We start from the raw sequence: 15,000 nt of genomic DNA on the forward strand, positions 1-15,000 counted from the left end.
CATCGTTGTCATTATATCTTCTTTTTCCTTTCTTTCTTTTTCCGTTTTTGTTCACTTTCTTCCATTTTCTTCTCTCTCTCTCTTTCTACTTTCTCTTTCCTTTTCTCTCTTTCATTCTCTCTCTCTCTCTCTCTCTCTCTCTCTCTCTCTCTCTCTCTCTCTCTCTCTCTCTCTCTCTCTCTCTCTCTCTCTCTCTCTCTTCATTAGTCCTCGTTGCTATTAAATCATTTTCTGGCAATCACGAAAAAAATAATTCTCCGCGATATGAAAAATCCATAACGGGAAAATCATAAACAAATAAATTAATGCGAAAATAAATCTTAATATCTATTAAGAGCAATAATTATAATTAAATTCACGATAAAAAGGAATAAAACCGATGATTAGAAAACACAGCACATACTGCAATAATAAAATGATAAATATCAACTCCAAGAAAGTATGATGATAAAGAAATACATAATAAAAATAATGATAACAATTATAAAAATGAAATGATACAATAATGATGATGATGATGATGATGATTACAGTAATAATAATAACAACGACAATAATAACAATAATAATAATAATAACAATAACAATAACAATAATAATAATAATATAATAATAATAATAATTACAAAAACATCAATGGTAATATTAATAACAATAATTAAAACAAAATAAGAGCAATATTGATAATGATAAATATAATAATATTGATAATTAATAATGTAACAATAATAAAAAATATTATATAAAGATAATAAAAAATATAATGTAATAATAACAGTAACAATAAAAATAATAACAATAATGATGATAATAATAATCATAATGATTATAATAATTACAATTTTGATAACAATTACAGTAATAACAATAAAATAATAATAACGATAATATCAATAATAACAATAATAATAATGGTAATAATAATAATAATAATAAAAATGATAATAATAATAATAATAATGAACTAATAATAATAATAGTAACAACAACAACAACAACAATGACAATAATAATAATAATAATAATAATAATAATAATAATAATAACAATAATAATAATAATAATATGACAATAATAAGGAAAATAACAATAATAATAACAACAACAACAATAATAATAACAATAACAAATAATATTGATGATGATGATAATAATAATAATAACAGCAACAAAACAATATCAATGATAAACAAACATTAAATTGGACTTATACATGCACATAAGAGGACGGATATAACCAAAAGAGACAGCTAATGGAGAGGATTATGAGACATAAACAGGGGAAGAGGGAGAGTTGCAAGGGAGGGAGAGAGAAGAAGAGTAGAGCGAGGTGGAGGACAGAGAGAGGAAACGGGAGGGAGGGAGTATGAGGAGAGAGAAGGAAGGAGGGAAAGAGTGAGAGTGAGAAGAAGGAGAGGGTGAGGAAGAGGGGCAGGGAAAGAGTGAGAGAGTGAGAGAGAGAGACAGATATATATATATATATATATATATATATATATATATATATATATATATATATATATATATATATATATATACATATATATATACATATATATATATATATATATATATATATATATATATATATATATATTAAAAAAATAATAATAATAATAAACTATATATATATATATATATATATATATATATATATAGAGAGAGAGAGAGAGAGAGAGAGAGAGAGAGAGAGAGAGAGAGAGAAGAGCGAGAGAGAGAGAGAAGAGAGATAGATAGATAGAGAGAGAGAGAGAAAAGAGAAAGAGAGAAAGAAAGAAGGAGAGAGAAAGATAGAGAGAAAGAGAGCGAGAGAAAGAGAGATTACATACCAACAAACGATATCAAGAACAGTCGAACGCAAAGCAGCATTACCAAAATAAACATACCATTAACACTATTAATATTAATACTACTAATGCCCGTAACAATAATCCTTCAGATCATGTACGGATTTCCTCTACAGCCAATTTCACAAGCTCTATGTCTCCCTCAATTTCATGTTTATTAGCCTTTTCTTTAGGTAATTTTCCTCTCTCTCTCTCTCTCCCTTTCTCTTTCTCTCTCTCTCCCTTTCTCTTTCTCTCTCTCTCCCTTTCTCTTTCTCTTTCTCTCTCTCTCTCTCTCTCTCTCTCTCTCTCTCTCTCTCTCTCTCTCTCTCTCTCTCTCTCTCTCTCTCTCTCTCTCTCTCTCTCTCTCTCTCTCTCTTTCTGTCTTTTTTTTTAGCATTATCATCAGTCCTTCGGTACTTCTCTATTTCCTCTATACCTAATTTCACGAATTCCATTTCTTCTATCTTATCTCTTTGTTTTTGTTTCTCTTCCTGTCTCTCACCTTCTCCATTTTCCTCGCTTTTAATCTTTTCTAATTTTCCATAAAACAATTTCAGGAAACCAATTTCTCTTTACATTTTCAAGTTTATCTAAGTCTTTATTTCGGGTAATTCTTCTTTCCTCTCTCTCTCTCTTCCTGTCCCTCTTTTCTTTCATTTCTTTATCTTCCATCTTTCGGTATTTCTCGCTTATCTCTGCAACCTATTTCACAAACTCCTTTTCTCCTTTTATTGCAAGTTGATCTCCTCTTTGTTTATCCTTCCCTTCTTTCCTATTTTAATTTTCTTTAGATTATTCTCTTATTCTCTTTCTTCCCGAATTTCTTGTTTTCCCTCTCTTTTTTCTAATCTTTTATATGGAATTCTTATTTTCTTTGTTGTTAATACTAATAATGATAATGATAATAATTATAAAATATAAATAATGATGGTAAAACAAGAACACTAATAACAAAAATAGCAATAATAATGATAATGACAATAATAATAATAATAATAATAATAATAATAATAATAATATTAATAATAATAATAATAATAATAATAATAATAATAATAATAATAATAATAATAATAATAATTGGCATATATCACCGATATACGATAAGAATATGAGAAACAGAATAACAAAGAAGAAAAGGACGAAGAAGCAGTACAAGAGGAAGAAGAGGAAGAGGAAGAGGAGAAGGAGGAAGAACAAGAAGAAGCAAAAGAGGAAGAAAAGACGCAAAGTAAAAAAAGAAAGAAAAAAGAAAGAAAACAGAACGAAGATGTAAAGAAAACGAAGAAGGAACAGAAGACGAGAGATTAAAAAAAAAAAAAAACTATTTGAAATCTCTAACATCCAAAGCCACCCTAATAAAATAGGCTACCATAATAAAACGAACTTCAGAGTAAAAATGAACAAATAAATAAATAAAAAACAATAAAAAATAAATAAAAAGGGGGGGGGTACCGACAATATCTACGATACATTCAGGAAAACATAACTGGCTCTATGAATCTCGCTGTAAATACCATCATAAAACATAATCTTTTTTGTTATTTGTATCAGCAATAAAGCCATAATTTTTGCTTTCCTAATCCCTATTTCTATTATGAGGTTTATGTCACATTTTTCATTGTGTTTGCTTTTCAGTTCGTCATACGCTAAAATGGAAATTGTACACGTGTTAAATTGTTTAACGGACGAAAAAAATGAACTAAGTAATCACGACAAACAAATAATATCGAAGTGAAGAGAAAGTCCTTTGATAAGTAAATAACACAATTCAATAGATGGTTAATGATCAAGGGTGCTACCACTACTACTTATACTAATAATAACAATAATAAGAACATCAACATCAACAATATCATCGTGATGCTGTAATAATAACAAGAACAACATCAACAATATAATCGTGACGCTGTAGAAGAAAAAGAAAGTAGAAGAAGCAGAAACAGAAGACGAGAGAGAAGCCCAAAACGAAAATGCAACAAAATGATGCTATCTTCCCTACACAGATTCGAGCTCGAAATGGCGAGATGTTCGAACACAAGCTCGGAACAGAACGAGATAGGAGGTGAACAACAGCATCTAACTAACTGCCCGTGTAACGAACGACAGCAACACAAAGCCATCTTTTTCACCACCTGCTCGTAAAGTAACACAAGAAAAAAGAGAAAAGTAAAAGAGAGAGAGAGGGATGGAAAGAGGGAGGGAGGGAGATGGCAGGAAGGACAGAGGAAGGAAGGGAGGGAGGGAAGAAGGGAAGAAGGAAGAGAGGGAGGGAAGAAGGAAGGGAAAGGGGGGAAGAAGGGAAGAAGGAAGGAAGGGAGGGAGGGAAGGAGGGGGAGGGAAGGGAGAGGGAAGAGAGAGAGAGAGAGAGAGAGAGAGAGAGAGAGAGAGAGAGAGAGAGAGAGAGAGAGAGAGAGAGAGAGAGAAAGGACAGACAGACAGTCAGTCAGACAAACAGACAGCCAAACAAGCAGACAGAATGAGACAAACAGAAAAAGAAAGAAAGAAAGAAAGTGATTGGGAGAAAGAAGAAATAAATTACCGAACGACTGTCTTCACCAAAGCGGAAGACCACAACAAAACTTAAGATGTCACTAGATTCTCCAAGCTGTGCCTGGATCTGTAGACGATTTCAGATCAAAGCGAATATCTCAACACGAGTAAGAAAAAAAAAAAAAAAGATTAGAAGAAATAAAGAAAAAGATATAAAAAACACACTTCCTAGTATTGAGGACTTATGGAGCAGATTCTACAGACGCGGGAAAAAAATATTTTGCTTATAGTAAACACCAAAACAAAATGGCGACAACACGATAACCGTTATATTTTATTCTCCAGGTTCCGAAACTGATATTTATAAATCGTTATTATTCAAACCACACGTGTTATTCTTTCTGTTTTAGCCTAGAAATAAATCACATTCAACACCGGTTTCATATAGCGATAACAAGATCATAAATAAAAATGAGAACGACACACTTTTAGTAATAATAATATCAGTGACAACAACAATGATAATAATGATGACAATGAAGATAATAATGATAATAATGATAACAATAATAATATCAATGATAATACTATAATAATAATAACAATAATAATAATAATAACAATAATAATAACAACAATAATAATAATAACAATAAAATAAATAACAATAACAATAAAATTTATAACAATAACAATAATGATGATAACAATAATAACAATAAAAAATAATAATTATAACAATAATAATGATAACAACAACAACAACAATAATCAAAACAGAAACAACAATAAAAAATACAATAACAACACCCAAATTTAAATATTTGTCTACTCGGCTGGACAAGAAGGGGAAAAAATATAAGAAAAAACAACAAAAAAAGGAAAAGTTATGACTAGCGAATTCCCTCCAGTCTCTCGTGTTTAGTCTGCGGAGCGATGTTGTGAAGGACGAGGAGGAGGAGGAGGAGGAAAAGGAGGGAGAGAAGGAGGAAGACGAAAAGGGGGAGAGGAGGAGGAGGAGGAGGAAAAGCAGGGAGGGTAGGAGGTAGAGGAAAAGGTGGATAGGAGGAGGAGGAGGAGGAAAAGGAGGGAGAGAAGGAGGAAGAGGAAAAGGCGGAGAGGAGGAGGAGGAGGAAAAGCAGGGAGGGTAGGAGGTAGAGGAAAAGGGGGAGAGGAGGAGGAGGAGGAGCAAGAGGAGGGAGAGGAGGAGGGAGAGGAAAAGGGGGACAGGAAGTGGAGGAGGGGGAGGAAAAAGGGGGACAGGGAGGTGGAGGAGGAAAAGGGAGACAGGAGGTGGAGGAGGGGAGGAAAAGGGGGACATGAGGGTGGAGGAGGAAAAGGAGGAAAAGGGGGACAGGAGTAGAGGAGGAAGAGGAAAAGGGAGACAGGAGGAGGAGCAGGAAAAGGAGGAAAAGGGGGACAGGAGTAGGAGGAGGGAGAGGAAAAGGGAGGCAGGAGGTGGAGGAGGAAAAGGAGGGAGGAGTAGGAGATGGAGGAGGAAAGAGGGGAGGAGGTGGAGGAGGAAAAGGAGGAAGAGTATGAGATGGAGAAGGAGGAAGAGGAAAAGGGGAGAGGAGGTGGAGTAGGAAAAGGAGAACAAGGAGAAAAAAGGAGGAAATGAGAACGCTGGGAGAGCAAAGAAGGGAGAGGAGGAGGAGAAAAATGAGAACGCTGGGAGAGGACGAGGAGGAAAAGGGGGAGGGGGCAGAGGAGGGAAAGGAAGTAGTGAGGGAGGTGAAAGAGGAAGTAAGGAGCGAAAGGAAGGGAAGAAGGAGGAAAAGGTTTTGAAAGGAAAGGAGAAAGAATGTAAGAAGTAGGAATAGAAAGAGGAGAAATAAAAGGATGCACAAAAAAAATCTAAAATAAAAAAAAAATAAATAAAAAAATAAACAAATAAACAACCAAAAAAATACAAAACAAAGTAGGAAAAAGAAGAAGAAGACAGGAGGAGGAGGAGGAGGAAGAGGACGAAAAAGAGGAGGACCAGCGTGCGTAGCGGGTCTTCCTTCCCTCCCTCTTGTCGGGCGCTGCAGCTTTGCTTGGCTGCTTGCTGGGTGTGGCTTTGGGGCTCTGAGTGAGTGACTGCCTGCGTGTGGTGGAGGGGGTGGGGGTGGGGGGCTGTTCCGTACCCCCCCCCCCTCCCCCCTCCTCCTCCCCTCCCCCTCCTCCTCATCGGACAACCGCTACGGGAGGAAGAGAGAAGGAGAGAGAGAGAAGGAGGGGGAAGGGGACGGATAGGAGGAGGTAGGAAAGAGAGTGGGGGTGGGAGGAGGGAGGGGAAGGGAGACGTAGGAGAGAGAGTGGGGGTGGGAGGAGGGAGAGGAATGGAGAGGCAGGAGAGAGAGTGGGGGTGGGAGGGAGAGAGAGAAGGAGGTAAAGAGATGGGTGGGTGGAGGAAGGAGAGGAAGGGGAGGGGGAGGAGGAGTGGGTGGAGGTTGGAATAGGGAGGGGATAGGGTAACGCAAGGAGAGAAAGGTTGGGGAGAAAGAAGGGGTGAGAGGAGAGATGGAAAAAAGGAAAGGGAATGTGACTAAGAAGAGAAAGAGCAACACGAAGAACAAGAAAAGATAATAATAATAACAATGATGATAATGATGATGATGATGATAATGATGATGATGATGATGATGATAATGATAATGATAATGATAATGATGATGATGATAATGATGATGATGATGATGATAATGATGATGATGATGATGATGATGATGATAATGATAATGATAATGATAATGATGACGATGACGATGGTAGTGATGATAATTATATCATTATCATTGCTGTCATCATCATTGGCATAATCGTCACCGTCCTCATAAACAAGTGAAAAGAAATTGGAGAATAAAGGAGGGGAGAGGAGGGAAGAGGGGGAGGGGGGGGGGAGTGACCTCGTGTTGATTTGAGAGCGACTTGAAGGATGCTGGCTGTGACGTGGACGGCGTCGAGAGGCAGAGGAAGAAGGAAAATGGGAAGATAATGGTGGATAGGGAGGGAGGAAAGATAGGAGGTGAGTACAGAGGGAGAGAGGGAGGTGGAGAAGGAGGTAGAGGAAGAGGAAAAGGGGGAGAGGAGGTGGGGGAGGAGGTTGACAAAGAGACAGGCAGATAGACGGAGAGAAACAAAGAGAGAAAATGATGGGAGATGGCGAATAAGTGCTTTATAAATATATAAATACAGACACACATACACACACACACACACACACACACACACATACACACACACACACACACATATATATGCATATATATATACTATATATACATCTATATCAATATATATATATATATATATATATATATATATATATATATATATATATATATATATATATATATATATATGTATGTATATATATACATATATATATTCTCCAGCAAGAAGCATATATTTACAAATCCCTCCCTCTCGCCCTCCATATCCCCTTCCCTCCCTCTCGTTCGCCTTAACCACGTGAGAAAACCACCCTCCTCCCCATCCTCCCTCCTTCACCCCCTTCATCCCTCCTCTACCCTCCCTCCCACCTTCTTCCCTCCCTCCCTCCCCCCTCCTGTCATTCACCCACCTCTCTCCCTCCCTCCTCCCTCTCCTGCACCCCTCTCCTCTTCCTCCCTCCTCTCCTTCACCCCTCCTCTCCTTCACCCCCCTTCCCTCCCTCCCTCTTCCCCCTCCTTCATCCCCTTCTCTCCTTCCTCCCCTTCTCCCCATTCCCTCCCACGTGAGACCCTCCTCCTGCCCTTCCTCCCTCCTCCCTCCTCCAGCCCCTCCTGCCCCTCCAGGCCCTCCAGCCGTATGTGTGAGATCCAATGATGACTAACACGACCAAGGAGGTGGTATGGGGGTGGAGGGGGGGGGGTGTATGAATTGCATGCACCGATTGTTTGCGGAAAGAGGAACTGGTTTGTCACGGTTCGCTTGTTTGTGATTGGTGGAAAGGAAACTAGTCTTATTTTCTTGTTTATCATTCTTTACCAGCGATAGATAGTTTATGGGATTTTTTTATCATTATTATTTTCTTTTTCGGGGGGGGGGGGGTTAGGAATCGTCACCTGTTTATTATTTTTTTCTTCGTCACTATCTCTTTATCGCTTAATTTCTTTTACATTTGTTTTTTGCATATCTCTTGTTAATAAATTCAACCTTTTAAATTCCACATGATAATGAATACAAAAGGAATAATAATGGCGAACAAACAACAATTATGCCAATAATAATTTCCAGGAATATTTTATTATTTCGAGAATATTTAACTATGTTCAATCTCTTCCTCCCTGTCACCTTCTTTCACCTAATCAGTCTTTCTTTCTCTCTCTCTTTCTCTCTCTCTCTCTCTCTCTCTCTCTCTCTCTCTCTCTCTCTCTCTCTCACTCTCTCACTCTCTCTCTCTCTCTCTCTCTCTCTCTCTCTCTCTCTCTCTCTCTCTCTCTCTCTCTCCCTCTCCCTCTCTCCCTCTTCCTCTCACCCTCCCCCTCTCACCCTCCCCCTCTCACCCTCTCCTTCTCCACCTCCCCCTCTCCCCCTCCCCCCTCTCCCACTCCCCCTCTCCCTTTCTCTCAACCTTCCCTCCCCCTACCCCTTTACCCCCTCCCCCCCCTAATAAAAAAAGAAAAAAGAAAAAAAAAAAAAAATCGCCACTGACACTCACGAATAAAGAATATCAATAGAACCAAACCGCCGGCGTCTTGTGCTTCTGTAGATCGAGGACTTCTTTCTGGCCGTCTTGGGGCTCCGTCATTTCCTCCAAGGTCTTCGACGTCATCGGTGGTTATCGCTGGAATGATGTCGGTTGGGGTTTGTTGATGGAGGGGTTGATAGAGGGGTGGGGAAGGAAGGTGGAGGGGTTGATAGAGGGGTGGGGAAGGAAGGTGGAGGGGTTGATAGAGGGGTGGGGAAGGAAGGTGGAGGGGTTGATAGAGGGGTGGGGAAGGAAGGTGGAGGGGTTGATAGAGGGGTGGGGAAGGAAGGTGAGGGGTTGATAGAGGGGTGGGGAAGGAAGGTGGAGGGGTTGATAGAGGGGTGGGGATGGAAGGTGGAGGTGGAGGGGGGGGGTAGGGGGAGGAAGGATGATGTCTTCTTTCTTCCTTGTTTTTTTTTTGTTCTTCTCCTATTACTTCGTCTTCTTCTTCGGTCACTTCTCCTTCTCCTTGTCCTTCTCCAACCCTTTCTCCTGATTTTTTTTTTTACACTTCTCTTCCTTTTGCTCCTCCTCCTTTTTCTCATCCTCTTCCTCCTCTTTTTCCTCTTCCTCTTTTCCCTCCTCTTCCTATCCCTTTATTCTAGTCTCTGTCCTCTTTTTCCTCTACCTCTTCTCTCTCTCCTTTTCCTTTCCCCTCACAACTGTCTCCGTCCTCCTTTTCCTCCCCTTTAAACCCCTCCAACACCCTACCCTGTCACCCATCACCCCCTTCACCTCCCCCCTCCCTCCCCCCTTCCCCATCACCCGAAATCCATTGAGAGCAATTGCTTTTCTCAATACACATATTCCATTTTCTAAAAACCTTTTGATTATTATTTTCATCCATTTCCCTTCACTTAATCACGTCTCTTTGGTCTTTCAGCGTCGACGGTGGAGACGGGGAAGGAGGAGGAGGAGGGGGGGGTAGGCGATTGGGGGATAGGGGGGGGAGTTCTGTTTTATGCTGTCAAGACTCGAGAATCAAAAGGCGGATAGCTTATGTAACGCAACCCCCCCCCCTATTTTTTTTCTTCACTCCCTCCTTCCCCCCTCCCCCCTTTCTTCACTCCCTCCTCCCCCTTCCCCCACCCTCCCTCTCCTCCCCCACACGTAATTCCAAGTCGTGACTCTGAATCAAACCGTTTAACCAAACAGATACTTCTTGTATTAATGTATAAAATAGAGCTGGATTGATTATACATAAACAGATGCATACTGAATGAACACATTTTTTTTCCTGAACGCAAAGGTTATTTGTTTAATCACGATATATTTTTAATCAACCAATGAATCAACTTTAACGATCATATATACATTTAATGGAAACGATATCGGATGGCTTAAAGTATCACGAGATAATACAAGTGAGGTCATTTTATTAACGTGATTTCCTCTCCATCTTCCTGGGAGATCTTTAACCGCTTGACATTTTGGTCTAAAGATCACAAGACCGTAGTATACAGATTTTTCCCCTTTCCCGCCTCTCCAGCAAACATAGAGGATGATCCCGCTCTGTTTATTTCTTTCCGTTTCTTTTTCATTTTCATTTGTTCTTTTTTTCTGTCTTTCTTTCGTTTCCCTGTCTGGCTGTGTCTGTGTCCATGTCTGTCTCTTTCTCTCTCTCTGCTGTTGTTGCTCTTACTCTCTTTTTCTTTTACTGCAACTCGTGTTTCCACAGAAAATATGTATGCGTATTTGCGAATCACGCGTACTCACATCCGTAGGCAAAAATGCATGTCTCTGCCGCCGATTTATCTCTGCCTTTGTCTCTATTTTTTGCTCTTTTTCTCGCTCTCCCCTTTCATTTTCTTTTTTTTCTCTCTCCATCTCCCTCCTTCTCTCTTTCCTTCTCCCTGTCCAACCCCCCTAAGCCCATCACCCTCTCCCTCCCCCTCCCCTTCCTCCTTCTCTCCCCGCTCCCTCCCCCAACCTGCATCACCGTCTTCCTCCTTCTCCCACAGAAGAAAAAGAATAATAATATAAAATAAAAAAAATAAGAGCGACCCCAACAGGACAAATCCACCGGGAGGACCTTGGCAGGCTGGCAGGTGTGGGAGGCAGAGACGGGGATATATATGACTAATTTTCTCTCTGTCATTGCAACGTTGCGGGACCAAAGAAGTGCAATCTTGCAGGCACTTTTCTCGAGACGAGCAATAATCACTCTTTTGGGAAGCGGAGGTAGACGCCGTTCGGTGTGAAGTCGATTGGAAATTTGAGGAAATGATAAGCTGCCCTGGCATGGTCTTCTTCTATCATGGGCGTTATTATCATTGCTAGTATTATTGCTATTATTTTTATCATTATCATTGTTATTACTATCACCATTGATCGTTGTCATTATTCTATTATTATCATGATCTTATTATCATCATTCGTGTTACTGTCACCGTTACCACAATTTTTACAATTATTGTTGTTATTATAATTTAACGCCTAGAGGCATGCGGTGATGGTATCAATGTGCGACCAAAAACAAAAAACAAAAAAGAACAAATTACGACCGACTTAGCACTCACTGGTGAGAAGGAGAGGAGGAAAAATATATCTGTACAACGACCGGTATCACACAATCTTGTGACACGGCACATCCTACCCTCGTCTGAATTGAGTAAATAAATCGCTATAAAAGAATAAGAATACTGATATTGTTTTCTATCCCACTTCCTGAACCATCGGAAATAACTTAATATTATTATTACATTTTGGTTCTTTAAAAGCAAAGCATTTATGGAAGCAAAATCTCGTAAACCGCTGTTAATAAATCGCCCGTAATCCTTAGATCCAATGTTCCCGCTAGTTCTATATATACAACCGTTCCTTATTGGTCCTATACAACCACTCCGGCTTACTGGTCGGCCACTAAACGCAGCGCAAAGGGCTATTCGGTTCTCAAATAACGGCATTATGTCATTATAAGATAAATTTTCAATGTACATGTTTTTTCCGGATGTCTCCCTAGATAAAATTACTTGAACTGCATTCAACTAACGGCTCTACAGACTTTTTTTTCCAATACGAGTTGGGTGTCGTCCTCTACTCGAACGCACTTACCTGGAAGTACTGGGAGCATGCTGAGAGTACCAGCTTGTGAGCCTGGTATGTACGCTGGTCCTCACAAGCAAGGGTGACATCCACCAGGGCAGCGTCCCGGTAGAGCGAGCCCACCTCCGCCACCACAGTGGACTGGTGGTGCGTCCACCGCAGCTCATATCGCCTCACATCCATATTGTTGCTCCCATCTGGAAAGAAAGAGAAACTGTCATTTGGTATTCCTCAGACTCAAAGGCTGATAAATACATAATTACCTAAAAATAACTGGGATAGAAAAAAATTAAATATAGAAGTACTTTTTATAGTTTTAATCTATGAACTTTCGCTCAGCAAGACACATCTGCCCCTGCTGGCGTTTACCCTAACCGCCCCGCCGCTGCCACCCTCACGCCCTCAGCAATGTCAACTTGCCCTCCCCCACCAGAGCCTCCCCTCCTCCTACCTCCACCTTCCGCCCTCCATCCTCCACCCCCTGAGGGCCTTCTGCTGCTCCTTCGGATAGCTTTACTCATCAATCCCTAACTGCCACGTAGGATGCAAAGGAGTTGCTATCGTGGGAGAAACTTCCTTGGGATCGATTGATTAATGGGTTAATGTCATGTGGAGAGAATCGAGTTAGGCAATTGCACAAACCGTCAACTTGTAATTGGCATTCACGAGGGATTGCGGCGGAAACATGCAAAGCGTCGCGGCCACCGGGAAACGCATAAACACACGCACGCACAAGTAAACAGCCATATGCACGCACACACGCACAGAGACGCACACAAACAAACAGACGAGTATAGAACGCAAATACAAATACTTCCACAGCGAACAAAAAAAAAAAATATCCAAATCCCCTCTAAGAGAAAAACAAACCAACACATACAACCAAACAAACACACAAACGAACGGGACAAAGAAAAGAAATCCAAAGCCGCCCAAAGGACAAACAAACAAACACATACGCCGCACACTCCCGACCTACAACCCTTTCCCCGCACAAGAAATGACACATCCACCAAGTAAAAAACAAACAAACAAAAGCAAACAAAACCACATCAAAAATACTAAAATCCTCAATAAATACAGTCTTCTACAAACGCAAATAGACGCACACACCCATACGCACACGCACACACAGACGTACATCGCTATTAGCATCACCTGGGACACACCACCACACGAGGGTGAGAGAGAGAAAAAAGTTAAAAGATTAACAGGGGAGGAAGTGGCGAACGTTGTAATATAGTGGTGAGAGGAGAGGAAGGGGAGGAGGAGCAGGGAAAGAGAGAGAATATGAGAGAGAATCAGGACGTGATATATATATATATATATATATATATATATATATATATATATATATATATATATATATATATATATGTGTGTGTGTGTGTGTGTGTGTGTGTGTGTGTGTGTGTGTGTGTGTGTGTGTTTATATATATGTATATACATATATATACATATGTATATACATATATATATAAAGTGAATGTATGTGTGAATGGATGGATGGACGGATGGATGGATGGATGGATAAATAGTTGGTTGGTCCTTGCCCTTGCAAAAAAAAAAGCCATTGCAAGGCCGGCAACCATTCACCAGAAAAACGAAAATCCTAAAACAAACAAGCAAACCGAACCGCAACCCGGAGAAAAAAGCGGCGCCGACCAATAACACACACAGGCTCATCCTTAAAGCACGGACGCATGGAACCCTAATTGGACTGAGAGTAAGAGACTGTGCACATTATATCCCGCGAGCCCATTGGCAAGCGGAATCGCGGGAAAAATGTCCCATGCACAAATACGCTCGTGAAATGCATTGCCAAAACAATACATGCAAACTCTTCCTCTTTCCCCTAACGCTCTCTCTCCCTCTCTCTCTCTTATATATAAGTATATAAGTATATATATATATATATATATATATATATATATATATATAATTATATATATATAATTATATATATACATATATATATATATATATATATATATATATATATATATATATATATATATATATATATATATACACACACACACACACACACACACACATACACACAGACATATATATATATATATATATATATATATATATATATATATATGTACACACACACACACACACACACACACACACACCCTCACACACACACATATATATATATATGTGTGTGTGTGTGTGTGAGAGTGTACGTGTGTGTGTATGTGTGTGTGTAAATTCGTGTGTGTGTAAATTCGTGTGTGTGTGTGTGTACGTGTGTGTGTGTGTGTGTGTGTGTGAGTGTGAGTGTGTGTGTGTGTGTGTGTGTGTGTGTGTGTGTGTGTGTGTGTGTGTGAGTGTGTGAGTGTGCGTGTATATGTATGTAAGTACCTATATATGAAAGCCTTCCGCCGCACCCCTATAAGGGAGGGAAATGACAGCGGGACCGAGAGAGAACACGCGCGTGAACAAAGAACGGAAGGAGAACAAGAAGAGGACTCTGATTTCCCAAGATTTTCCGTCTTGATATAATGATGATGATCTGCGCGTCTGGCATGGGGGAGGGGGGGGGGAGGGGGGAGGGGTTGGTGACCGTTTCCTCGAAATCCTAAAAGCACTTACATACATACGTGGAAAAATGCATGCGGACACACAGCCACACATAAATGCAAATAAACACATGCGTACATGCGCACGCTCGTACGTAAGTACACACACATACACACACACACGCACACACACAGACATCACGCCTTTACTTTGCTTTTCAGAAACGGTGATTTTTTTTTCTTCAAGATGGCGAAGGTATCTTTAAAACCGAGTTGTTTGTCTTTTACTGGGGAATATTTTTCTTGTAAAGATAGCAGGCTAATAACTTTTATGTGTGCAATATTTTCGAAGTTGCATGAATATTATTATCTTCATTAATATCGTTATTATTGTATATATCGGAACTATCTGTTCATCTAC

The 15,000-nt window shown here is 39.8% G+C and overlaps 1 protein-coding gene across 2 annotated transcripts in view; it reads right to left on the bottom strand.

The window, feature by feature from the left end:
- LOC113808189 (zinc finger and BTB domain-containing protein 14) overlaps positions 1–15,000 on the bottom strand; it is a 53,481-nt gene that overhangs the window by 21,586 nt on the left and 16,895 nt on the right. For both annotated transcript variants that reach the window (XM_070138382.1, XM_070138381.1), the window contains exon 2: positions 12,055–12,242. In XM_070138382.1, the coding sequence (XP_069994483.1) occupies positions 12,055–12,242 (188 nt within the window). The remainder of the gene's footprint in view (positions 1–12,054; positions 12,243–15,000) is intronic.

Source organism: Penaeus vannamei, chromosome 24, assembly GCF_042767895.1.
Source record: "Penaeus vannamei isolate JL-2024 chromosome 24, ASM4276789v1, whole genome shotgun sequence".
Lineage (NCBI taxonomy): Eukaryota > Metazoa > Arthropoda > Malacostraca > Decapoda > Penaeidae > Penaeus > Penaeus vannamei.